At 40.7% G+C, this 25998-nt stretch overlaps 1 protein-coding gene across 5 annotated transcripts in view; it reads left to right on the top strand.

The window, feature by feature from the left end:
* Positions 1-25752, top strand: part of SIL1 (SIL1 nucleotide exchange factor) — a 40686-nt gene extending 14934 nt beyond the window's left edge. For 4 of the 5 annotated variants that reach the window (XM_088135117.1, XM_088135141.1, XM_088135131.1 and 1 more), the window contains exons 7-10: positions 1802-1923; positions 9468-9564; positions 17599-17763; positions 23004-25752. In XM_088135117.1, coding sequence (XP_087991243.1) covers positions 1802-1923; positions 9468-9564; positions 17599-17763; positions 23004-23369 — 750 coding nt within the window. In that variant the 3' untranslated portion in view covers positions 23370-25752. The remainder of the gene's footprint in view (positions 1-1801; positions 1924-9467; positions 9565-17598; positions 17764-23003) is intronic. The other variant, XM_088135124.1, reaches the window with a different exon arrangement.
* Positions 25753-25998: the final 246 nt, after the last annotated feature.

The following is a 25998-nucleotide window of genomic DNA, read 5'->3' as shown; positions in this document are numbered from 1 at the left end:
GACCTAGTGAATGACCTGCAGAGAGCTGGGACCAAAGTAATAAAGGCTACCATCAGTAACACACTACGCCGCCAGGGACGCAAATCCTGCAGTGCCAGACGTGTCCCCCTGCTTAAGCCAGTACATGTCCAGGCCTGTCTGAAGTTTGCTAGAGAGCATTTGGATGATCCAGAAGAGGATTGGGAGAATGTCATATGGTCAGATGAAACCAAAGTAGACCATTTTGGTCTAAACTCAACTCGTCGTGTTTGGAGGAGAGAGAATGCTGAGTTGCATCCAAAGAACGCCATACCTACTGTGAAGCATGGGGGTGGAAACATCATGCTTTGGGGCTGTTTTTCTGCAAAGGGACCAGGACGACTGATCCGTGTAAAGGAAAGAATGAATGGGGCCATGTATCGTGAGATTTTGAGTGAACACCTCCTTCCATCAGCAAGGGCATTGAAGATGAAACGTGGCTGGGTCTTTCAGCATGACAATGATCCAAAACACACTGCCCAGGCAACGAAGGAGTGGCTTTGTAAGAAGCATTTCAAGGTCCTGGAGTGGCCTAGCCAGTCTCCAATCTCAACCCCATGGAAAACCTTTGGAGGGAGTTGAAAGTCCGTGTTGCCCAGCGACAGCCCCAAAACATCACTGCTCTAGAGGAGATCTGCATGGAGGAATGGGCCAAAATACCAGCAACAGTGTGTGAAAACCTTGTGAAGACTTACAGAAAACGTTTGACCTCTGTCATTGCCAACAAAGGATATATAACAAAGTATTGAGATGAACTTTTGATATTGACCAAATACTTATTTTCCACCATGATTTGCAAATAAATTCTTTAAAAATCAGACAATGTGATTTTCTGGATTTTTTTCCCCATTTTGTCTCTCATAGTTGAGGTATACCTATGATGAAAATGACAGGCACTTGCACAATTGGTGGCTGACTAAATACTTTTTTGCCCCACTGTATGTGTACCCCTAGGGTGGTACACATTACACCTCTGTTTCATGAGCTGTGTTGGCTGCCAGTTTGCTTCTGGGTCCAATTCAAGGTGCTGGTTTTGACCTTTAGAGCCCTTCATAGCATGGGGCCAGGTTACCTGAGGGACCACCTCTCCTTGATTATATCTGCCCGTTCCATCAGATCTGGCAGAGAAGGCATGCTGTGGATCCTGTCTGCTAGAGAATTACATCTGGCGGGTGCCAGGAGGTGGGCCTTCTCTGCTGTGACACCCACCTTGTGGAACCTTCTCCCCTCGGAAGTGAGATTAACTCCATCCCTCTTAACATTCCATAAGTCCCTCGACCCGGCTATGTGACCAGGCATGCAGTTCCCAGGGGACCAGGGTGATTTTATGATGGCTCCCTTATTAATTTTATCCCCTCCTGTTTTTGTGTGTTTTTACTGGTTTTTATATACAGTTTTTTATGTATTTATTTTTTTAATTGTTCTATGCCGCCCAGAGTCACCTTGTGTGAGATGGGCAGCTATATAAATATGATAAATAAATAAATATAACTGTAGGGTTGGATCCAGAGATCCCATGAGTGGCATTCTACTCAAGGAATATTCTCTTAACAAGAAATGCTTGCAGATTGATTGACCTTTCACAACATTGTAAGAGGTTACAAAGAGGCTGGGCCCAAAGTTGCAGCAGTATTATTTGATTTGAGGCAAGAGATTTTGTATTTGTTTTTAAAGCCTCTTAATCATTTAGTATCTAGAACATGTGTGGGTTCATTTATCTGCTTTCCTGTGTATATGTATGTTTTTAATTCAGTACTTACCTGAATACTTTTATCTTTTATAGGTGGATAATGCAAAAGATTTGCTTTCCCTTGGTGGTCTACAACTTTTGATTAATGGGCTGAACAGCAGTGAACCATTGATGAAGGAATATGCCTCTTTTGTTTTGGGAGCCGCACTGTCCAGGTGAGCACCTCTGACTATATGTGTGGCTTTAAGAATCTGGGAAAAAAAGGAGAAACCTGAGGAAGGTGTCAGTTCCTGATTCTACAATTGGAGATGTGGGCCCAGATCTTGGCAGCAACACTGTGCGCTCATCTGTTTGGTGTTCCTGTTGTCACGACTGGTCAATCCGGAAGTGAGTACAGTAAAGATACCCCACGGTTGCCAAGCAGCTGTGGATGGCTGTTTTTACCTCCTTTGGAATTTGCAAGACAACTACCTACCTGCTGAAATGTGGCTCTCACAGAGAAAATTGCTGCCCCATCCATATGGCCAGGTGAGGTTTTCTAAGTGCTGCTTCGTCCAACAAAGAAACAAGAACTGGAGCAAACAAACCTCGGGGAATTAGATGATAATTAGATTTTAAAGTATGCCTTGCTGAAAGGATTCCAGTGTCAGAAACAAAGCATGTAAGGAGAAATATATGCTCTCTGAGATAATAACAAAACCAAACAAAATTCAGAATCCCCCAAACCCAAGTTCAGATAAAACTGAACGTAGTGTTCTTTATTTAAGTGAAGGTGATTTGCAACCTTGCAATACCCCCCGCCCCTTTGGATTTTCATGAATAGGTCCTATGTCTGTCTGTCCTTATCAGTCATACTCTGATAAATGCTTAAGAATTTTGGATTGGTCTGGCTATTTGTCATGGGTATCTTTCAGGTCTCTTCTGAAAGCAAAATCTCAAACCATTTGCTTTAATCCTTCAGCTTTAGGATGCCATTAAGATTTTAAAGTGCCATTGGATAGTGATATATTGGACCTTGTTGATAAATATCACTGCATTTGGAAATTGCTTATCACAGCTCCACCCTGTTATGGCATGGTTTAATGAGATTGTGTAGGAGGACCGGGTATTGGGCATGTCATGTGAGCACTGAAATTGAATTCATATACTTCATTGTTTGCTAGTTTGTGCCTTCCTATGAAGTCATATTTTGGGAGGCCAGCCTGTATTATGTTGCAGATTAACAAAATCAAGTTTTTAAAAAGTCAATTTGAGCATTTCCAATCCATTATGTTGTCAGGTTCATTCAAAAGCATTCATTTCAGAATTTATTCTGGGGTTTGACCTGGGACTTGATTAATACATTGTATTATCAAACACCGCCTTACCTGCTAGCATTTAAATGCTGTAAACAAAACAAAATCAATACAGAAATTTAGAGCTGACAGTGCATAGAAACTTGCACTTTATTGATTTAATGGACTATATGGAAATTGCCTAAATGCATGTCAGTGTTAAGATACAAACTGCAGAACCAAAACAAAAGAATTGAATGGCCAAGTGTTTGAAAAAGCTGGAATCATACCAAGTAACAGATTTCACAATTGGTGAACCAATATCCATTGTTTCTGTCAGATAATAGCTATTATCTTTAGTTCATTCAGTTATCTTTCAAATGTTTTAATGTTGGCATAGGTTAAAAAGTAACAAAATCTCAAATGTACCTATTCAGAGGCAAATACATTAAAAGCTTTTATTACTCAGCATGTGTCTGTAAAGGACATGTCTGAATGCTAAAGCTTTATGCCCACTGTTAGAAGCAAAACGGTCTTTCTGCATGCATTTGCAAAATAAAATTATAGCTTGTTGAAGTCTTCTGTTCTATAAGAACAAAAGGCTAATATTAATTTCAAGTGCATTGTAGTCCAGCAAGATGAGGATGAAAATATTCTATTGTCCTTCTACAAAAAGATATCTCCATCACTGTCTGCTGCCTTACTTTGCTAGGCGTATGTCTTTGAATCCTCAAATCGATAGATGGTGAAAATCAGGAATGACACTTCCTAGGGCTTCCTTATTCATTGCAAACATATATTCTGTTTCTAATTCAGGGTCATGCTGTTGAAAGAAGTCTTGCAGAGATCCACCCCCACAGAAATAGTAATACATGCAGTGCTTGGCCATTCGTGTGGTTGGCTTCACGGTTGTGCTTGGTGTTATTGCCTTGAAAGTACATTCAGTGGAAGAGATATGAATAAATTGTCATTAGCCCAAGTCGCCTACAATATTTCTCTATGTCATCGGGAGAGGAGTCTTTCCAGGTTTTGCTCTCTCAGATGTTTCAGCATGAATGAGTCTTGTAGTTTGGTGCTCACCTCTAATGCTCTTGTGAGGAAGACTGGAAACATTTGGTTCCATTTTCAATTAGTCACAGTTATTTTTTTCTAAACAATTATTAATTGAAATTACGGTTAGTCAAAAGATGTCAAGATCAAGCTCTGGTTAGTGTCCCCTTTCCTCCCCACCTCTCTCAAGGTATAATTTCACTACATTGAAAATGAGGGATTTTTGCTTTATTTTTAAAGAGCTTCTGCTTTTGCCAGTAGGAATATATTATTCCTGGTTGGAGCTTCCAGGAATTTCCCCGTTCCCATGTCCTCTTGGGGCTGGAATGCAGTTAGGCTTTCCTGGCCCTTTTGGGATTCTCAGTTGGAAGAGAAAAGTATCTTCTTTGGGGGTTGGAAAGACCATTGTCATGGATTCCTGTAAGCACTGCCCTTGGTAATAGTATCCGTTGTCTTTTCATTCCTCCCTCACAAGAGCTCCTATAGCTACAGTGACCATATGTCCTTTATTATAAAGGACCGGCCTTTATTTTAGAAAGCTGTCCTTTAGATTTATTTATTTTTCAAAAACTCACTTTTGTCCTTTATTTTGGTCATTTAACTTTTACTGTACAAATGGCACCATTTAATGCACAGTCTTTCACTTTCATGTGAAAAATAGGGAAATTGAATTGTCTTTTTAAAACAGATTTTCATATACTGTTTGATTTTAGAGATGTTTTATTAGAATATGCATTTTTGTACAGTTTTTCTTGGTTTTGCTCTTGAATTTCCCTTTGTAAAGCAAAGTTATAAACGTGAACAATTATTTTTTTTTATCCTTATGAACCCCTTTTCAGATTTACCCCTTTTTCAGGTTTGTCCTTTATTTTTTCCAAGAAAATATGGTCACAGTACCTGTAATTAATTACCTGAAAAGGGGGTTTCCCAGAGACGCTTAATCTTCACATATAGAAGTATATGCTTTTGTTCCTTTTAGGCAATATGTACTCTTCGGTGCATATTTCCAACTTTCCACTTTCAACTGGCACACTTTAGTTTGGTACAGAGCAGGCCCTGACAAGATCCAACAAAAAACCAGTGGGGGCTGCTGGCCGCCTGGCCAGTATTCCTAAGAGCTGCCACCTCAGTAGCAGCTGCGAGAACCAAACTGGCATCCACAGCCTTCCCTTCCGAACAACACTGAAGTGTAATCACCATGGCAACCATTGCTGGGGGCGGGCCCTCCTAAAAGAAGAGAGTCATGCCTCGCAGAGAACAATAGGAGCTGCTTTGCAAACAAGTTGCATCACCCCTTGCCGGTGGGCGAGAAGGTAGCCACGCTGAACTAAGCTGGTTGCTCCAGAGGGTCAAAGGGTTGATCAGAGGCAGCAATTGCCGTCTCTCTCTAAAAGAATTCATGGGCTGAATGGTACGAGCAATGTTTTCTTTGTATATCACTCTTGTAAAAGATGAGTTCGTCTTGTGGGGGGGGGGGAAGCAGAGGCTGTTGAAGGCAGGAAGGTTCGAAAAAAGGGTATAAAAGTAGAAGAAGAGCTTCTGCACTAGACCAACTCAAGAGACTTTTGAACTCAGCAAAGCAGCTAACCGTATGATGAAAGAAAGCCACAAAGGGAGCAGTTTTCACTCATGTTCCCCAGCAGTTATATTGAGGAACTTAATGTCTTGGATACTAGGTAGTCATTTCTGATGGCCATTGATAGCCTTGTCCTACACAGATACATGTAATCAAACCTTTAAAGCCAGCTATGTTGGTTGCTATCACTTAGCTGTAGAAGTGGATTCTGTAATCAGCATTGCGCTCTGTAAATAAGTTCTTCCTTTTGTTGGTCCTGAATCTTTCACCGCTTAGCTTCATTGGGTGTTTTGTGCTTCTTGTAGCATGAAAAAGGAAAAGGAAAAAAAATCTCTACATCATGCATAATTTGATATATCGCTCTTAATATCCCTCCCTTCCTTTTTATCTATGTGAAAGAGTCCTATAGAGTGTAACCTTTCCTTGCATTCTAATTGAAGTCAGCATGATCTATCTGGCTCATCAAAGCTATTGTATGGTCTGAAGGTGCATGATGCAGCAACCTTCATGAAGCTTAGCAGCTCTGAGTCCTGGAACCCTCCTGTGGTCACCTTTGATTTCTGTAGGAAAAAGCCAGGAAATAAATGTCATGTTATTTTTTTTTTCTTCAGTACTAGCTAGGGAGAATTTGACCCATTTATAATCCTTGAGGGAAATAGCATCTGAATTGTTATGCTCTGGCTTTTATGGAGGGAATATCTATTCTTCTTGATCTGAAAGGCTTAGCCCTAAAAGATGATTATTATGTTTTAATAATAACATCATGTTGATGGAAACAGAAAAGGCCAGGGAGATGTGGAAAATGAGCTTGAATTAAAAAAGAAAAAGTCAACAGATGTGATATAGAGTGGGCAGATTAATGGAATAATCTGTGAAATGAAGCTGAGGGAAGAGAGCAAGGGAAGATATTACCTTGTTTAAAGCAGTACCTAGAATACAGGAAAGGTGTTTTATTCATAAAAGTTACTGTAATACCTACAAAAATTCAGCCAAAATGGCTAAAGTACCTTTCATACCCAGGATATCATGTCATTGGTTCTTTCCTCTTACTGCGTTGCTGTTTTTGCTAACTTATTCCCCAATACCCATTCATTGTTTATTGTCTTGATATGTTTATGGCACTGCAATATTATCTTTGCGTGCTATTTGGCACTGCTAGCTATACAAAATGGCTTTTTTCCCCTTTCCACTGTCGTTTTTCTCCAAATGAAAATGAAGAGTGTTTCCTTTGAAGAGAAGTCAACATAATCGTGGCATCTCACTGCATGCCCAGAGTTGAACTTTATTTCATGTGTGCTATCTTTATATCTTGACTGACATTGGAGGTTTATGTAAAGTTTTCAAGAAATGTGTCTCTTTAACTCTTAACAGTATCATCCTCCAGTCTGTCAATGCATCATGAAACTGTGGCTTCCTCTTCAACCTTTCTATCCCCTTGGTCCCTTCCCATTCAATCTGCCACCAAAACATGCTGTATCTCCCTCTAAAACTTTCCAAATATTTGCCTCACCAGTGAAAACTCTGCTTCTTAACCTGGACATCTGTCTTCTTTACCTCTCCGGTTCTGTTTATACAACACTCCTCCCTGAATCTGTACTTAAGACATCTTTTCATAGAAATCTTTGGAAGAACCAATACCTTATTGTAACAAAGCAGAGATGCATGCAGTCAAAATAATTGTATATTATTTCCTTCAACCTTTATTCCCATCATTTTCCTTTGCTGTTTCCCATATTTACATTCAGATTGTAAACCACATGAGATACAAACCTGCATTGTACCAAGTTCATAGAGAGTGCTACATAAATTATAGTAACATCCTACCAACATAAAAGAAGGTATTTCTGTCTAAAGCTGTCTACAGAATGCAGGTAATTCTTATAACAGTTCTACCAGTCACTGGTAACCAGATCAAGGAGCTAAAATTGAGTTTAGAGGCAGAACTAAGATTTTGAACTTCAGATTGACAAACCAAGCATATTTGCAGTAGAGATAGGCATGTCTTCCAGATTGGCAAGGATATTGACATTGATCTTGCCAGTGAAGATCACTGGGCAGATTTAAAGGTAAAAGACACTGATAAAGCTGTTTCTGCCTCCAAGATAGGCTAGGCTTGGTTGTCAATGGACATGGAAGTAAGTCATATTCCTGAACTGATCAGGAAAAGCAACAGCACCTCTGCCATAGAGAGCTCTCATCCATGCCTCAATTTCCTTGGAGTGTGATTGTGATTTTCAATTTTATTCTCCCCCATTTTAACATAACACAGCAAAATCAGGATTTGGTATTACTAATCCACAATTTACAGTTAAGGTTAGGACCAAGAAGTGTAGTTCAGGATTACTAAGACACAGTTAGTGCCAGTAGCTGCTCAGGAGATGTAGCTTCAGGATGGTAGATTATGAGTTTCATACATCAGTTTATATGGAAACAGCGAAAGAAGAAAAGGAAGAAATTGAATAGTTCTCAAAGTGGCTATTCTCCTTGATAAGGTCCAAAAGGATATGAACTTTGATCTTTTGCCATCCTGATCTAGAAGATAAAACCAAGCTCTTTGATTTTAATACAGTCTAAAAGAACTAGAATCCTATTGTGGCAATATTATTTTTTTTAATAAAGGAACATACTAAACCTATCAAGTTTCCTTGTCATTTAAGTACATCTGCTTGATTTTAGTAGATGTGTACATACACTTCCTGTAGACATGTGCATGAAACAGAAAATGGGTTTTTTTTTAGAATCTGAAATACACATTGTCATATGGAAGTTCTGATGAACCATTCTGGATGGGCCATGGTTGGCAGAAACAAAATTGCTGTCATCTCATGATTACGTGGAGATTTGCAGCCCAGATTTGATAGCCCAATTGTTGAATAGCTTCATAGATAGAGAATAGTCTCATCTTGAAGTGTTGAAGTCTTCTTTTTATAATACCCACCTAAACGTTTCCAGGTTTGATCACCTTCCTTAATTTTGGAACCATCTCTAGCTGAAGATAATGCCCCATGATGCCCCTCTGGGTGACTTTGAGCTGATCATTTTCTCTTAGGCTAATTGACTTCATTGGGTTATTATTGTATGGATAAAATGAAGACTGATCCTTATGTAGGCCAACTTTTGCTCTTGACCATAGGATATAAATTAGCCAAAACAAAACCTGCAAAGAATTTTATGGAAGGAGTAGGACAAAGCTCATATGCATTGCCTTCTCTCTCCCCTCCTCTGCTTAGTAGCTCCCAGCATGGCTTATCTCAACAGTCTGAGGAAGCAGCTAAGTGGGGTGGGGTGGGGTGGGGTGGGGTGGGGTGGGGTGGGATGAGGGGAGGAAAGGCACTGATGCTGCCTTCCCAGCAACTTCTCTCCCTTGCCTTTCCCTTAGTTGCTTCATCATTGACTTTTTCCTGCCCTTACATCACTCCCCAAAAACACTTCTGCCAGGAAGAATGACAATTTGATTCATATTCAGAACCAAACAGCCTTATTTCATTCCCTATCTGGACCAAAATTGCCTGTTTTGGTTCAGACATCAGCCACCTGAAAGCAGCTGCACTGTGCACAGAACAGTTTGTCCAGGAACTACTTTGCGTATCCCTAGCTTGCTAAGAAATGACATTGTATTTCTCATATTGTCAGATTGCTCCATCAGGTGGCGACTTGTGAAGCTAAACCAACATACATGCTGTTTTGCAGTAGGATCTCTCTCCAGGGCTTCATATTCGTTTTTAGCCTTGCAATATATTGTTAAAAAAATATCCTTACCCTGACATAGTTATTTCTTATGGAAGGCAGATTGCAGTAAGGTTTAAAGGATGCTGAGGTGTTTTTGACTCTAATGAGTTTTTATTTTCTCTCTTCCCAGCAACCCCAGAGTGCAAGTTGCAGCAATTGAAGGAGGTGCTTTACAAAAATTGCTGGTTATTTTGGCTACAGATCAGTCTTTGGCAGTAAAGAAAAAGGTACTGAGGGGAAAGTGTGTAGAATTGAATGTTGTACTACAATGTTCATAGCCTTCTGTACAGGAACATAAATATCCAAGGCTGAATTATTATTACGGCTCTGCAAAAAGTGGTAATATCAGATTATCCCTAAAATTTAAAAAGGTCATGCCTCCTTTGCTGAATAGAGCTAGCAGATCTGGGCTGCAAAATCTGGATGATCACTAGTTGCCAATGGAGAGAGACAGAACACTCTCTTTGCTTCCACCTTGTGGTCACCTGGATTTTTGCATCCCAGATCTCTGTTTATGCATAACTTTTATTGCAGTCAGTGATCAGTCGCATGTGACAAAAAGATATAAAATGACATTAAAAGCTCAGTCTTTTCTTTTTTTAACATAGTTATAAAATCCTAACATTTAATACATTTTTCATGTGTAAAGGAATGGCAGCTGTAAGAAATTTTGTGACTGTTCTGGAGATGATGATGATGATCTATTAAATTTGTATGCCACCTAACTCTCAATGTTAATCTAGTCTGATAATATAAAACAAATAGTCATCCCCAGACCAGATGGAGCTTTGGTTAGGAGGTGGAGTTAGGGCACACATTGCTATAAAAAATACCACAAAGAAGCAGTGGGCTAGAGTTTCAGGTTCCTCCAAGTCACAAGGGCAAGTTCATTCAGTAAAGGGGTACTGTTATACTTTCCCTTTAGGGTAAGACATTAAAGCAGGCCAAAGAGAGAACTCTACAGTATACTGAACAGGTAATGCGAAGTAGGTAATTTGCTGATATTCCCTGTTTATATTCAGGTTACTTAGATCACCCTAAACTACCTGGAGAGTTACACTGAACACCTGCTGCCAAAGGGTAGCATCAATTCTTGTTGGCCAGCTCTTGCTGAGAATTGTTGACCATCAACTCTTGTTGGCTGTGGCCAACAGTGCTTGGCACAAGAAGCTGCACTTATTCTGGATTCTGGTTCTCCAGGAAGAGGAAGATTGTCAGTATAGGCTGTGGCAGCCAGCGAATCACTGGAAGAGTGAAGTTAAGCCAGGAGCAGAACTGGCATAAGGGGACCCTAGACTCCAGTGGGATCACCCAAGTTTCTAAGCAGATTGCTCTGTTCAAAATGCAGCAGGTATGCAAAATAGCAGGCATCTGGACTGGATAGTATCTAAGGACTTTTAAGTTATTACTGTATATTGTCACACCTGAAAGCTATAAAATGTCTGGGAGATGGATTTGGCTTTAAAAAGTTTTATGGCAACTGATAGATACTTGCCTCCTTTAATATGAAAGAAATCCAATATGGCCTTAGCACTGTTGTTGGTCTTATCAGAAATATAGTTTGTTCATACCAGATTCCAGAAGATTAAAATAATATGCCAGGGTATTTGAAGGATGAAACCAGGCCTGTATTGTTATTGTTTATTTGCCATTGATGTTGATAGCATCTAAATCCCTTCAAAAAGGGCCCAGAAATGACTTCTGAAGACCAGCCTGATTTAAAGAGAGTACAGTCATATTGTCAAGATAAAGAAGCAGTGCTAACTCTCTATTATTCACTTTAGGAGGATGGAATTCTGTTTTAGTTGAGGTGATGACAATTGAATTCATATCAACATTGAAGAGAAGGAGAGTCAGAATATAGCATTTACGCTAATCTTATAAAGAGAAAGCTGTGCTTTGTTTTAATGCTGTAAGGATGGGGATGCTGAATGTTGATTGAATGAAATTAAGCTGAGTATGGTATCCTTGAACAAGATCATTTTTTCAACACATGCAAAAATCCTAGTGTAGCCCATCCTTTCTGTGGATTCCATTTTGATTTGGGAAAGTCACATCTGCTATAATAAGGTAGAACAAGCTATCTCAATGAATAAAAAGCAATAGAAATCATGTAACCAGGAGAAAATGAATAAATACAAGGTTGTGTCTTTATTAAGTCAACTGAAGTTTTGCATTACGAGGTTTTGGGTTTCCACAACATCGTCATTGGGTAAGGTTTTCAGGGAAAAGCAGGGACTGGAAATACCCAGTCTGCATGATGGGAAGCTCTCTGGTGTTTTATCTAAGAATGTAAGTTAGTACAGATATTGCTCAAAGCCACATTCTCCCCCCCATCACTCTTCTTTCTACTGACATTTAGCCATTTTGCATTTGCAGTCCTTCTGGACTGGATGCCCAGATGCCTATGGATTCACACATCATTGGACAGCAGAGCCAGTTAAATTCTAACTCTGTTGCAGAGCAAAGGAATTGTGAATTCACATTTGAAAGTTATCAAGTTACCTGCCCCTGCAGTAGAGTCAGGGAAATCATGACACTGTACTGAAGGCTTCACGGACCAAGAGGAGATGGAGTGGGGTAGGGTCTGAATGAAACAGGGAAGGTGTTATGGGAGGCAGCTCTATGTGTATGGCAAAGACAAGAGAGAAAGAACAGATATTTCTTGAGGCAGCAGGGTCTTCAGATAGTAGAAGGGGAGCTGGTGGAGTTGAAGGAGTTAAAATCATAAGCAGGAATGTATTAGGATATCAGATTGAGAAGGTAAGGAGGGGAAACAAGTCTAAGATGATGAAGACAAGTGCCTATGGCTGTTCAGCATCGTCTGTGGCCCTTAAAGATCATCCCCATTCTCCTGGAATAATGGTGAAGAACAAATAATGTCTGAACGGTTTCTTCACTGGGTTGGCTTTTCCCACCCTAGGGTGGGCTTGGGTGATAGTATTGTGGCACGAAATTCTTTTAAAGGGGGAATGAAGTTCCCTGAGTCTGGTCTAGAGAATGCTAGAGCAGACTGTCTTGCTTAGCTCTAACATCCTAGTGGCCAGCCTGAATATCTACACCTTAACAAAAACAGAAGTAGACCCCATGAGAGGATGAGATACTTGCTTCTTACCTCTGGCAGTGACCAAGATTTGAAGTTTTCACCAGGAGCAAAGTTCTGAAAAATGCCCTTGGCTGACTGACTGGGATAGAGGTTGGGGCTTTATTGGCTCTTCAGCTATCTGCTCACTGCCTGGCATACATGCTCTAGTGATTCTTCCTCAGTGTGCAGCTTTGCCGTTCTTTTTGGCTTCAAGTGCTTCAAGGTCCGCCACAAATCCTAGTCTGGTAAATAGGTCACTGCTCTTATGTGGGTTCGTAACGCAATGTGGCCTGCTCTAATCAGGATCATGCTGTCAACCTTTTAACAAGGCTGCCTCTGAATATCCTTGCCTTAAGCTGTGTTTGAAGTTCTGAGTTTCTCTAGATGTTTGTGCGCCACAGAAAAAGGAACAAGACTGATGGATATGCTTGCGTATGAGCAAAATGCTTCCTGAGGGAGAATTCCTTCCATCTAAAGGCAGACCATTGTAGAACTCTGCACTTGCAGAAAATGTTTATGGCACGTTCCTGGAAACTCTGCTGAACAAACTGGTAATCTTACAAAATGTTCTGCCTTTGTGCTAGAGGGAAGAATGGTGGACTGGATAATTTGTCTCCTTTCGTCTGCCCATTGCTCACTTGGAAAGGAATAATAATGGCCCTTCTGCTTCAAGTGGGCCAGCCGTCAATGGTGCATTTGCGTGTGTGCGTGCTGTAGAAGATATCTCCTCATGCTTCCATTGATTTTATGGATCAGCCTTGAGCAAAGAGGCTCTGCGGGGCTTCTGTGCTTGCCAATGGCCTCGGGCCTATTCACACACATTTGGGTTGACTAATTACATTTTCTTTCTGCCTGTCCTTGTATAAAGAAACTCTATAGGAAGAAGATTCATTAGCTGAGACTTTGCCTTCTCATCCCACTGTGCCCGATGGAGATGGTAGGATGTTTTTAATGGCCCAGGGCTTCTAGTCTATATTCTCTAAGCCACTTCTGTATTGATTGCCCTCTCATTACTCTAACTTTTAGCACAGCGGATTGGATAGAGAATTTGTATCCACCCTGATGACTCAAGCAACATCAGGTCTGAATAAGGAAGCTTTGCACCATTGGAAGCTCTGTAAGACATAGACTGGCTTCATGTATTGCATTAAGCCCTACAGTCAATTATTTGGCTGTGGCCCGGCATATTGTGGTTTGTAAAACATATCTTATGGCCTGGGCTCAAGTGCAGTTGCTTATATCCCTCTAGATCCTCTGTCTGCCAGTCGCAAATTCCCAGCACACCCCCCGACCTGTCTCCTGCTCCTTTTTTTGTAAATAAGACTCTTGCGTATGAATGATATGAAGGATAGAAGGAGGGGGTGACTTGGTGGCTTTGCTCAATTGTAATGCAAGTGTGTGTGTGGTAATTGCACAGATAATTCACTTAATTAAAGACAATCACATTCATAATTATTCCTCATCACCCCAATCTTTTAATATGTCCTAGCCCCTTTTGCAGGGTGGCTCCCCAAATCCCCATCAGAAGGTGGCGCTAACCAGACGATTACAGTTTTTCAGTAAACCGAGGCTTTGCATGGCTTTTGGGCAGAAGCAGCTTCTTAGGTGATGTGTAGACTGGCTTTAATTCTTTCCGTTTCAGCCAGGGGAGGCTAACAAAGTGGATCAGAGCCATGATATTTCTGAACCCAGCTTTTGCATAAGGTATTGAACATCCAAGGGTGCAGTACCGTCTAGTAAACTTTATTCTATGGGCACTATTGTTTTTTCACTGATATTTGTACAGTCAGACAACTTCCTAGGTTAGGAAGGGGGCAAGCTGGAACATAAAGTTTTGATTGGAACATTGTGACAGTTGTACTCCCTTTCCATCCCTCCCCCCAATAAGGCCTTAAAAAAACCAAAGACTTTATGCACAGCTGTAAAAAATGTAAAAGGTGGCAGGTAGGCAGATATCACCAGCAAATGCAATAAAAGGAATGGGAAGCAGCTGCGAAAAGAGGACTTTACAAGATATTTACTTGATGGTGATATAGTTCATAGCCTGGTTACTTGAGGGACCGCCTGTCTCCCATAACATCTGCCCAGCCAATTCGATCCTGCAGGGCTGTCACGCTCCGGGTTCCTTTGACTAAACAATGTCATCTCTCAGGAGCCTGGAAGTGCGCCTTCTCGGTAGCAGTGCCTGCCCTCTGGAATGAGGCTCCCCCTGAGATCTGGATGGCCCCCACTCTTCTAAAGAAGAGTGGTGAAAACCTGGCTCTTCACCCAGGCCTTTGGCGAGGGAGAATGAGACCCCTTGTTCATCACGCTTGCCATCTTTTATCTTTATCTTTTATGTTTTGTTGATTTGATTGTAATATCTTTCTTTGAGTGCTGTGAGCTGCCCAGAGTCATTGAGAGTTAGGTGGCATACACATTTAATTGATGATGATGATGATGATGATGATGATGATGATGATGATGATGATGATGATGATCCTTGAGTGAAAGCAGAATGAAAACAGGTGGAAACACTAATCTTTGGCTAACCTGAGCTGAGTCACTCTTAGGAGGTAGCACTTTGGGATGCAGATTGGCAAGAGGTTGGCTGGAAGGTTCCCCGTGCGGCATTTCCTTTCAAGCTCTTCTCTGAATAAGGGGATTGGGACTAGCAGGTGTTTGCATTAGCATTTAAGAAAGAAAGATACAGATACCTGCCCATCCCCATTCAGGTACTGTGAAAATGGTGAAGACATATTTTTCATGGACTTGTGGTTCAGGAGGTCTTGTCGCATTACTTTGTTGTGGAAGTCAAAGCAACAACTAAATTACAGGAAGGAATAGAATGGAGAAACTGAGCTGGGAAGGAGAAAGGTGTGCACAGGGAAGATGTTCCCCCTTCGCTGTACTAAAAGAGAGGCTGGGTTCTCATGAGCTGTGAAACCAAACCCAAACAGTTGTGTTGAATAAGCCACAATCAGCTGGATTCACACATAATGCTAAGTCTTAAACCATAGCTTACGAACCATAATGGTGAAGCTCATACTACAAGCTATGCCAAAGGGTGTGAAGGATTTTAGAGGTGACCTTGGGGAAGGTATGAGAGAGCTGTTAAGGGAAGGAAGGAGTGAGTTGTTAAGAGGGGACTTGGAGAAGAGATTGCACAGTCCATCGATTGCAAGAGAAAGAAACTCAAAATGATCTCACCTTGATTTTGTTTAGTATAAAATGGGACAAAGAGGAACTTGGATAGGCTTTCAAGATTCTGTTATTCTATTTTACTACAATAAAGAGCATTCCTGGAATCTCTGCCATGCCCGTTTCTTGACCTGGTCTACCCCAAAGGGCTAACAAAATCAGACAAATCACAGTTTGGCTAACCATAAAAATCACAACCCAGTAATTCTGACATGTGCAACTCTAACTTTTGGGGCATCATTGACTCTGTGATTAGAGTGCCAGAAATGTATCCATGTCTGTGATTTTCACTGCAGACACCACCTTATAATGGCATCTTAATAACATTCTGTTTAGTGTGCCTTACAGGGAAATGTCAAAGCCACAGCAATAATTGATGCTAATATCTAATTAATGAGATGATTATTAAAGTCAAGCAAAAGGGCTGCACACACTACTACCATGTTGATGATTTTCATTCCCAGATGTTCAAGCTTGAGTTAATTCTGTGATGGGAATAAAACCTGGAAAAGGGCTTATCTCTGCTTGGGAGTTTGGATCACCCTGAGAGTTGGATTTCTTTCATACTTGTGTTTTCAGCACTTCTGCAGCAAATTCCCAATGGGTGCAGTCTGCTGCCTACCCTGATGTCTCCCTCCCTGGAGTCTTGCAAACCAGGATCTCTGTTGCAGACCTTATTCTCTTGGCTTCTCCGTCTGGAGGAAAATAAGTTGAAATCACTGAATAATGAGAGCCAACTACCCTCAAGAACTGTGTATATTTATCTTAGATAAAGCCCAAATTAAATGCCTGAGGTAGGGTGTTAGAAGTAGTATTTTATTTCAGTCGCTGACCAGCAGAATGTAACATGCAAGAATAAAATTACAGCTATCCTGTTGTGTTATAAGAAATGATTAAAATTTAAAACACTAGCTCAGACTCTACAACTAATACCAATATCATTAAGATTATGGAAGTAAAAAGTAACTATAGTGGAGATTTATGTAATGTAAGTAAAACTATAGGATAATAACTAAAAATAAAAATAGAAACAACACAAAATGTAAAATCACTATATCACTAAAATCTGCAGGTAAACTATGTTTTATATTAATATGGTAACTATAAGAACTATAATAATGTGGTATAAAATAAAGTAGGATAGAAGGAATGATAGTAACTTCAAAGGCTAAAGAGGTAGAAATAAGCAATAATATGGAAATTTATGGGCACAGTCTGCATCAGTCTGATAACTCTAATAACAATGAGAAATGAATTGTATTGGTATAGTCATGGACTGTACATAATAAAATAAGCACCTAAACTCCCTCATTAGTTGTTACTATCTGTGGGTGGAATTTACACTTGATGTAACAGAGGTTTGCTATGTCTAAAGAAATAAAGTCATCATAATCATCTAGTAAATAGCACAAATAGGTAGTTGTTTTCAGCAGCTGCCTAGATAACCTTCACATGAGGGCTTGAGTAACAATAGACTTTTTCTCTGAAAGAAGCAGAGCTGATTTTTCTTATTCTTCTAACAGTTTCAGGAGCTGCATCACGGGGGAATCTTCAGGAACAACTTTTCAGGGCCACAGATGAGAAAAAAGGATGGGTTAAAATTACATTCCCCATATTTCTTTAGGAATACCATCTTGCAAACAGAGTTCTGCTCATAGAAATTGGATCCCAGCCAACACCCTTTTGTTCTGCTGGGGATTCATTACATTTCTGCTCATGCATCATAAGGCAGAATGTAACTGATTGTCCACTCCCTTGAAATAGAGGGTCCTGTCCCCAAGTCACAATGAGCCCGTAACCATTCACTTGGGTAAAAAGGTAAAAATAGTCTTTGTTACATGTTGCCCCTCTGGAGTGTGGTTGTGTATATGTAAAATGAATGAATACTGGTGCTGTCTCAAGGCATGGGGACTGAAAGACGTCGTGCAGAAGGAGGAGACCCAGGAAATGAAAAAACTCATGATTGTAGATTTGGGTTGGTTTGTTTTGTTTCTAGGCTCTTTTTGCTTTGTCATCGATGCTGCGCCACTTTCCTTATGCCCAGCAACAATTCCTCAAACTTGGAGGCCTTCAAGTACTCAGGAATCTTTGCACAGAGAAAGGAATGGAGATACTGTACATCCGCACTGTGACACTTCTCTACGACTTAATAGTAGAAAAGGTAAGAGGAGCAGTTATACTTCACCCACTACAGAATTAGCACAAGTCTACCCATCTGAATGAAATAACATTAGAATGAGAATTTAATCCTTTAAGGGAGGGAGGACATTCTGAAATTGGAATGATGGAACTGAAAAATATGAGCAATTTGATGGGTAGTCCTCTCCCATAAGAAAATGGTTATATTCTTTGAATTTCTTGCATCAAGTCGCAAGGAGCTCATCCAATGAAGACCCAGGTAAAGAGCCATGGGATCTTTCCCACTGACTTTTAATCTTAGTGCTTAAAATACTTGTGTTTGAGCTGTCCAAAGGTGCCACCCTTGTGTGATCCATCTGGTTACATTTTAATAATTCTCATGTGGATTTCTTTGGGATGGACAGAGTGCAAGATGGCAGGAAGGTACTAAGGAAGCTATGATGACTGCCCTATTTGTCCAATTCTTGGCGCAAGGGCAAGCCTGCCAACCTCGCTGGGGATGTGAGGTGGTAAGACGTTGCCCGGATCTTTATCCCTCTTCTGCCTCCCCCGCTGTTGCTTCCCTCCCTTGATGGGAGGGCTGGTAAGTTGTAAAGCATAGATAATTGCCAGCTTTCTGGCAACCACTCCTAAACTTTATTGCCAATTATCGTCTACCCATCTACCCATCATGCAGCAACAGCAAAAAGCAATCAAAAGACGAGGCAGTTTCACAGCTGTAATAAATTAAATTCTTTGCATGGGATTCAGTGATCAAGAGGAGTGCATAATGTTTAACATTTTTCATACTGGCAGACAGGAATTGCTTCAAACAGTTGCAGTATATCCTTCCTTCCAAGGGGAGTGTTCTGGTTCATCAGTCCAGCCAGACAGTCCCTCCAGGCAGGGCATTTTCCTTTCCCTTCTAGTCCCACTCCCCCAGCCCTACTCCTCCAACACCAGCTGGGGCATTCTGCAGCTACTTACCATACTCAGTCCTTGTTAGCTTGCTGTTTGGGATTGTCACGTGTTTTTTTTTTTTCCTCTTTTTCTTTTGAAGTGCACTTGAAGATCTCTACCCCTCTCTGGGTTTTAAAGGGCCTAGTATAGGCTCCCTGTGTATGAGCGCTCACTTGCCGCCTAAGGTTGCTATTTAAGGAATGACTGAGAGCTTTCAACAGTTCTGCATCCTTACAGGAAGTCTAGAGAATCAATCAAGACCATTAGCTCCGTATTATAGATAGGATTGTGAGAAGTGAGAAATGGCTTACCTAAAGGACACAGTGCTGTCTAGAGAAGTCCAGTTGTATCATTATCTTTCAGCAACCTTGTTGTACTAGCTCATAGTTGTTTGCTCAGGTTTCCTCTACATCTGTCCTAGAAAGTTAATCATTTGGCCCTTAGAGAGCCAGTTTGGGGTAGTAGTTAAGGCACCAGGCTAGAAGCCAGGAGACCATAAGTTCTACTGTAGTCCTGCCTTAGGCACGAAGCCAGCTGGGTGACCTTGGGCCAGTCCCTCTCTCTCAGCCCTAGAAGCAGGCAGTGGCAAACCACTTCTGAAAACCTTGCCAAGAAAACAACTGGGACTAGTCCAGGCAGTTGCCAGGAGTCAACAGTGACTCAAAGACATTAAAAGAGAGAGAAAGAGAGAGAGATGGCTTAGTATCTTCCCACCCCTATGTTTGTTCTTAATCTTTATAAAAAACAGGGATAGTAATATTTAGCATTCTGCATTAAACCGACTTATACATTCATTACAAATAATGAACACATTATGTTTTTCATAACATCAGCATGACGTGTTCACATACACATATTATGATGGCTAGATTTTTATCCCGTCTTTTTTATATATAATTCAAGACAGCAAACATACCTAATAGTCCTACCTCCTGTTTTGCCCACAACAGCTCTGTGAGGTGGATTGGAGTGAGAAGAGAGTGAGCAAGTGGCCCAAAGTCACCCAGTGGCTTTATTTTATTTTATTTTATTTTATTTTATTTTATTTTATTTATATTTCAAATTTGTCACTGCCCATCTCACTGTGGGGTGACCTTGGGCGGGTTACAATAAAAACAGAATAAAAATTGATTAAAATAGATAAATATTAATTAAAATATGTTAAAAACACACTTCTTTTATAATACTTCCAAGAGGCAGATGTTAATTAGGTGTTAATAAACTCAGGGAGCATCGTCAAGGTGCCAGCCATCCCCAGGGTCGATTGTATCTTTCCTCGCCCCAGGAAAGTTGGCAGAGCCAAGTCTTCAATTCCCTCCAAAACATTGGGAGGGTAGGGGCCTACCTCACCTCTGGGAGAAGGGTATTCCATAAGCTTTCATGCCTTAGAGAGGCCTAGAACTCACTGTCTCCTGGTTTTTGGCCAGCACCTTCACCACAATACCAAATGGCTCTCACTAAATAACATTCACTAAATGCAAAGTTCCCCAACCTGGGTACCCTTCAGATGTGTGGAGTTTGTGGACATTGATGGCAATTACCTTCTGAAAATCTGGGAGATTACACAGCCTAAGGAAATAAATGATGGCTTCATTGGATGCAGAAGAGCTGATCTTCTCTTATTAAGTTGGGTAGATGAGATTGTGTGTGGCTTACTTCAGATAAATTTGTTGACTTGTAGGCTGAATCACAAATTTTCTGCCTATAACAGTGGGGAACCTGTGGCCTTTCTGTGGCTTTTGGATTCCAACTTCAGTAAGCCCCAGCCAAACTTATCAGTAGTCAAGGAAGACAGAACTTGTGTGTCCTTCAGATATTGCTGGACTACAGTGCCCCATTGGTGATATAGCAAGTTGGAAACAGGGTAGTTGCCAAGTTTTGCAGAGCACCTGAATAAGTGTCTTTCAACCCTGCCTTGAACCTTGTCCAAATGGCTGTCTGGCTCTGCAGAATACAGCCTTATTCTTTGGTTTATCCTTTGGTTTGGGTCCAAGTTCATTCTCTACTCACTGTTCCTTCTTGCCCAGCATGATCACATGTGCTTCTGTAGGCAAATTACCATCAGGGAAAATATCACAGTCAAGCATCTCTGCTGGGACTTAAGAACAGAGATGAGCAGGGCAGGCTCCCAGCATACAATTTACGATGATTTGACTTTTCTTCTCTCTTAAGCCATAGAAACAATCTTTCTTAATTATAATATAGTAGTAAGGAGATGCTTGTGATTAGGATCTAATTAATGAAGCACATATATAGCAATTTACCCAGAAGGCAGCCAAGTGAAGCACGTATTTTTAAAATTATTATTATTATTTAGAGAATGCCAGCCCCCATTGTGTTGCGTATCTGGCAGCCGTGTGCTGTGAGCAACCTTTTCCTTCATCTGTGTAGCCAGATGGCTGGCTTGCAGTGCCCATGTGGGAGTTTAGCAGACAGAATCAAGTATCTTGGCTGCCTCCAGATTATTTCTAGGGAGCAGGAGGAGAGAGCAACGCCCCTCTTTACTACTACTCTGACATTGGCCCCCAGTCTAGCAGGGGAGTTGGATGACTCTACAGTGGAAAGAGTGGTGGTAAGGAGGGTTCCCTGTAGAGGAGGACACGTTCCTTCCTTCATCCCAATACTTAGTGTTGCTTCCCAATCCTCATGGAAGCTGCAGAATGAAGACACCAAATGACTAGACTGAAAGCAGGTTCTAATTAATTTCAATCCTTAGAAAAAATGGTTCCACTTTTTTTTCCCAAGGTGACATGTTGTGTATATGGGAACAGGCATTCCTTTGCACAGGTAGGCAAATGGGTGCAGTCAGATGTCCTGGGATACCACAGCCAGAAGTATGTCAGTGACTATGAAAGTTGTCATCAAAACAGCTGCTTTATTTAAAGGGGCCCGTTAGATATTCCAAGGTATACATGTGCCTCTTGCAGTGATATAGGTCATCCAAGTCTTTGGCCCAAGTCTTATGGCTTGGGCCACTCCAGAAAACATGCAAATAGCAGGGGGTGTAAGCTGTAAATCAGGCTTTCTCAACCTTAACAACTTTAAGATGTGTGGACTTCAACTCCCAGAATTTCCCAACCAACTTGTTGGCTGGGGTGTTCTGGGAGTTGAAATCCACACATCTTAAAGTTGCTAAGGTTGAGAAATGCTGCTGTAAATGATAGAAAAGTGGTCAAGATCCAGCAGAGAAATTATACCAGGAAGTTTTTCCCCTTTCTGTGGGTTGGAACTGTCTAAAGAAATTTGTTTGGCTATAGAAATGGTCACCTTGCATTTTTATTTATTTAAATAACTTATATGGCTGCGCATCTCACATCAGTGACTCTTGCTGGTGAACTGGGTGACAACTAAAATCCCCACATCTCAACAATTTTCTGAATCTTTGGGAAAGGATGTCAAGGAGGTGGTCCCAACTTCCTGTGGGAGGAACCTTATTCATAATATCTCTGCCAACAAGATTAGATGCTGGAACTATAAAGCATCTCTCATTGACTGGTCTTCAGATAGATACGATTGCCTTTCATGTTTTGTCACACTATTGCTGATAGATGATCAGCAACGAATGGCTTCAGGCACTTATTTCCAACAGGTTCTGAAAGTTGACATAGCAGCTTTTAATTATATATACACACATACATGTATGTGCATGTGTGTATAGAGAGAGAAGGGTCCTTGCCTCCCTTTTTATACTTTCGTCATTCAATAAATCTGGCTGATTTCTTGCTTCCCACTTTCTCTCCAATCTCATTTGTCTTGCCGGTTCTTCCCCAGCTTTCTTTTATTGTCCATGTGCATTTGGATGGCAAGTAGCATTTTCATAAATTGGTACTTTATTATCAGCTGAGTCTCTCAGAGCAGTTTTTGTATAAATGGGAAAACCCTTCCACCATTCATTTTGCCAGAGCCCCCGCAAGAAGAGAGCTAGGATGGTGAAGTAGTTGAGATGTTGGATTAGGAGCAGAAAGCCTCTGCCATGGAAGCCCAATGGGTGACTTAGAACCAATTGCTCTCTTTCAGCCTAAATCATACAGTTGTTGTTTGGGGGGGAGGATAGTGGGAGGAAGGAGTGCTCTGTTCACTGCTGACAGCACTTGAGTGAAAGACAGAATATGAACCTAATCATTAAATGAGTTATCAAAATCTGAATATGCCTTCCAGCATTATGTTGGAATGAATCAGAAAGCATTCCCCCCATTTTCGTGAAAGAAGAATTCAACAGATCTTGGTACTGACTATGAAGGCAAATAGAATTGATTTCAGACTTCACATAAGTGAATACATATAATGGGAAAACAGTTGTCTTAGCTTAAATTATCATTTTAGGAATCTTTGTTGCAGCAATTGCTCAAGAACAGTGGTGATGAGGATCAAGTCCATGAAAAAACTCAGCAGTACAGTCAAGTGAACTTGGTGCCAGCCATTGTGGAACAGGGTTGGTGCACAATCATTTTGAATCTCCTGAAGATGCCAGAGCATGACACCCGGGAGAAGGTTCTCAAGACTGTGCATGTACTGCTAACCTTCTGTAAGGACACTTACACTGGGGATCCCACTCTCAACCACACCCTCAACCTCCTGCGCCAAGAATATGAAGAGCTGGCTGAAGAAGAGCAAAAGGAAGGAGAAGAAGATGGCTACTTTAAGGAACTCCTGCATTCTATAAATAGCATTGCACAACAGTTAAAGTAAAAGGGATGGTAGCATAGCATGAAAGAGAACTTTGTGGAATTTGGAAAGAGCTGTGATGAATAAATCAATGTGGAAAGAGTTATTATGAATAAATCTATTCTACTAAGTTTTTGGCTTTGTGTCCTGCTCTCAGTGTGGTTAGCAACCCCATATCCTGAGTAATAGAAGATGGTTGCCTTCTTTTTTCTGTGTTTTATTTTCTGTGTGTTTTATTCTGATCATAGGTCATTGCAACAGTAAGGTTTTTAACAGCACTACAGTGTTAAAAAAAAAATAGTGCCCCTTTTAGAAATTATCTTTTCGAAAAAGGATATGCTGTAGCGTTAAAGAAACTCATTGTCTTGTCTCACATCTGAGGAGAGAACTTTTGCTCAAGGTCTTTCATTGCTTGCTTGTTTTGAAAAGGCAATTTCCCTGGAAAAAAAGTTTTATTCCAAATGTGTCAGAAATCAAAAGTAGGGCCCATATAGCTGTGGCACTTTCCTGTACATTTTTGCAGCTCTTCCTAATCTGCTTGTTTGTGTTGATATAGTACTACCATTGTAGAGCTATTTGTTAATCCCATAGTAGAGTTGCTTTTTGACCTGCTAACTCACAAAAAAAGGGGACTGAGTGGTGAAATGCTTGGAAAGATTCTAGGCCAGAAAGTGATATAGTTCTAGTATTTTTCCTGTGTGAAAATCAGCATCAGCAGGTGAGCTTCGTGGAAAGCCAGCTTGCCCATTATTGAGTCGCCCCACAAGTGCAGCTGCAAGAGAAAGTCAGCTACCTCCTGCTGCGTTTTCTCAGTTGATATGCAGTGTATGGGAGATGTGATCCAGCTGGATGGCGTTCGGCACAAATGGTGCAAACGTGCTTAAAACACTCTGCAGAGTTCTCTCCAACGTGGAGCTCTTCTTCAGCAAAGAAACTGATGAAGAATAACTAAACCCCTTGGACAGGAATAGCTTCCATTAAAACTATTGCTTGCCACATAGGAATGCCTTTTTAATTGATGCAGCAGCAACCCATTCTGACTGTGATCTGGGCTGTACATGCATAGTGGGTACTCAATGCAGCCTGTATTTTCCTTGCTCTACTTCTGTCAGTATAAAGTCTGGCAAATATCTCTGTGAATTTTTTTTCCCCATGAGGATGTGCTCCATGATTGTGTCCTCCGCATGGACTACTACCTATGTCCTGAGATTTACTTGCATTGTATACAAATAATGGTATATTTCCCTGGCTTCTAGCCTAATTAAAGGATTTCATTGATTGCCATTCCCTACTCAAGCGACAGGGAATTTTATGTCAAGCTTGGTAGATGAGTACTTATCATCAGTTCTTATATCAACCACTAATGGAACTGTGGCTCATGTATTGTCCCTTTTTATCTTAAAATCAAACTGGCAGGCTTTTAAGATAATTTGTTCAAATGATTATGGTGTCAAGTCTCGGAATGAGTGTAATTCCCCAATCATTTGTGAAGCTTCCTGGTAACCAGGCAAATCTTGTTAGGAAGCAAACATGAGAAGGGACCTCGTATGCCACCAGGAGCACCTTGGAAGAAAAGTTAAATAAGGCTGAGGAAGATGCTTCAAAATGGGCCCAGCTGAAAGCCCTAATCCTGAAGTCTGGAGTGTGTTAGCTGCTAGGGAAAACATGAGTGTGCGCCAGTGTGTGGCAAAATGCGATGGCATGCTGGCATTGCATGTAGTCCCATTAGATATCAGTGTCATTTTATATGAACAAAGCTTAAATCCAAGTGGTTTTGATTTAACTGCATTACGAATTGAACCTATATTCCACTTTGAAGAGCTACCAAATCTGTCAACAGTCTTATAGAGCAATGGGCAACAAGAAATGCTGTATTTTGAGAAAACTGTTGGAAAACTTCCAGTTAGCTGCAGGTTTGTTCATTGTCTACTGAGATGTATCAATCCCTCCCTTTGACTAATTGGAAAATCAGCATAAATCAAACAATAACATTCAGCTTGCCAGTGCAATGCATTGTTTTTCTTAGAATAAATACTTATGTTGCTAGTGATTGGAAACCCCTTATGAATTTTTGCTGAAAAAAGAAAAAAATGAACTGATGATTTATGGATTTGATTATTAGAAAGGCTACATTATGGAAAGAAGGAAACTTGGATGTAACCTTAGAGAGAGAGGGCAAAATATAAATGTACTTAAAACTGCTGTTAAGAAGGCCGGAAGCCACTTTTTTGTTGTTCTTTCTTTTTTTCCTTTTTCCTTCTTTTCCACTTCTTTTCCTATATTTCTTTTTCACTTTTCTATTACTTTTCTCCATTTCTCTTTAACTCAAAATTTGTATTGTTTTTACTCTGTGGAAAAAGTTATTTAATAAAAATCGTAATACACACACACACACACACACACACACTTACATTGTCTGACTTCTTCAGTTGTAGATTCTGAGTGAACTATAGAGTGCATAGATCCCAGTTAAGTGAAATCTGTGAGCCTTACTACCAGATTATTTTGAGCAAATGAGAAGCCCCAAAGTTTTACATTTCTACAAGCTACAGAAAGATAAGAAGTGAAATGTCTTTCCAGCTTCCCAGCCTAGTCTACAGCTCTGGCATGCTGGACAGTGCTGGAACTTACCTAGACTCACACGTAAGCTTCC

The sequence above is a fragment of the Python bivittatus genome, unplaced genomic scaffold (assembly GCF_059951505.1).
Source record: "Python bivittatus isolate LINGU-HERP-01145 unplaced genomic scaffold, Pbiv_v1 ctg000020_np1212, whole genome shotgun sequence".
Lineage (NCBI taxonomy): Eukaryota > Metazoa > Chordata > Lepidosauria > Squamata > Pythonidae > Python > Python bivittatus.
This window is presented reverse-complemented; position numbering and strand designations above follow the sequence as displayed.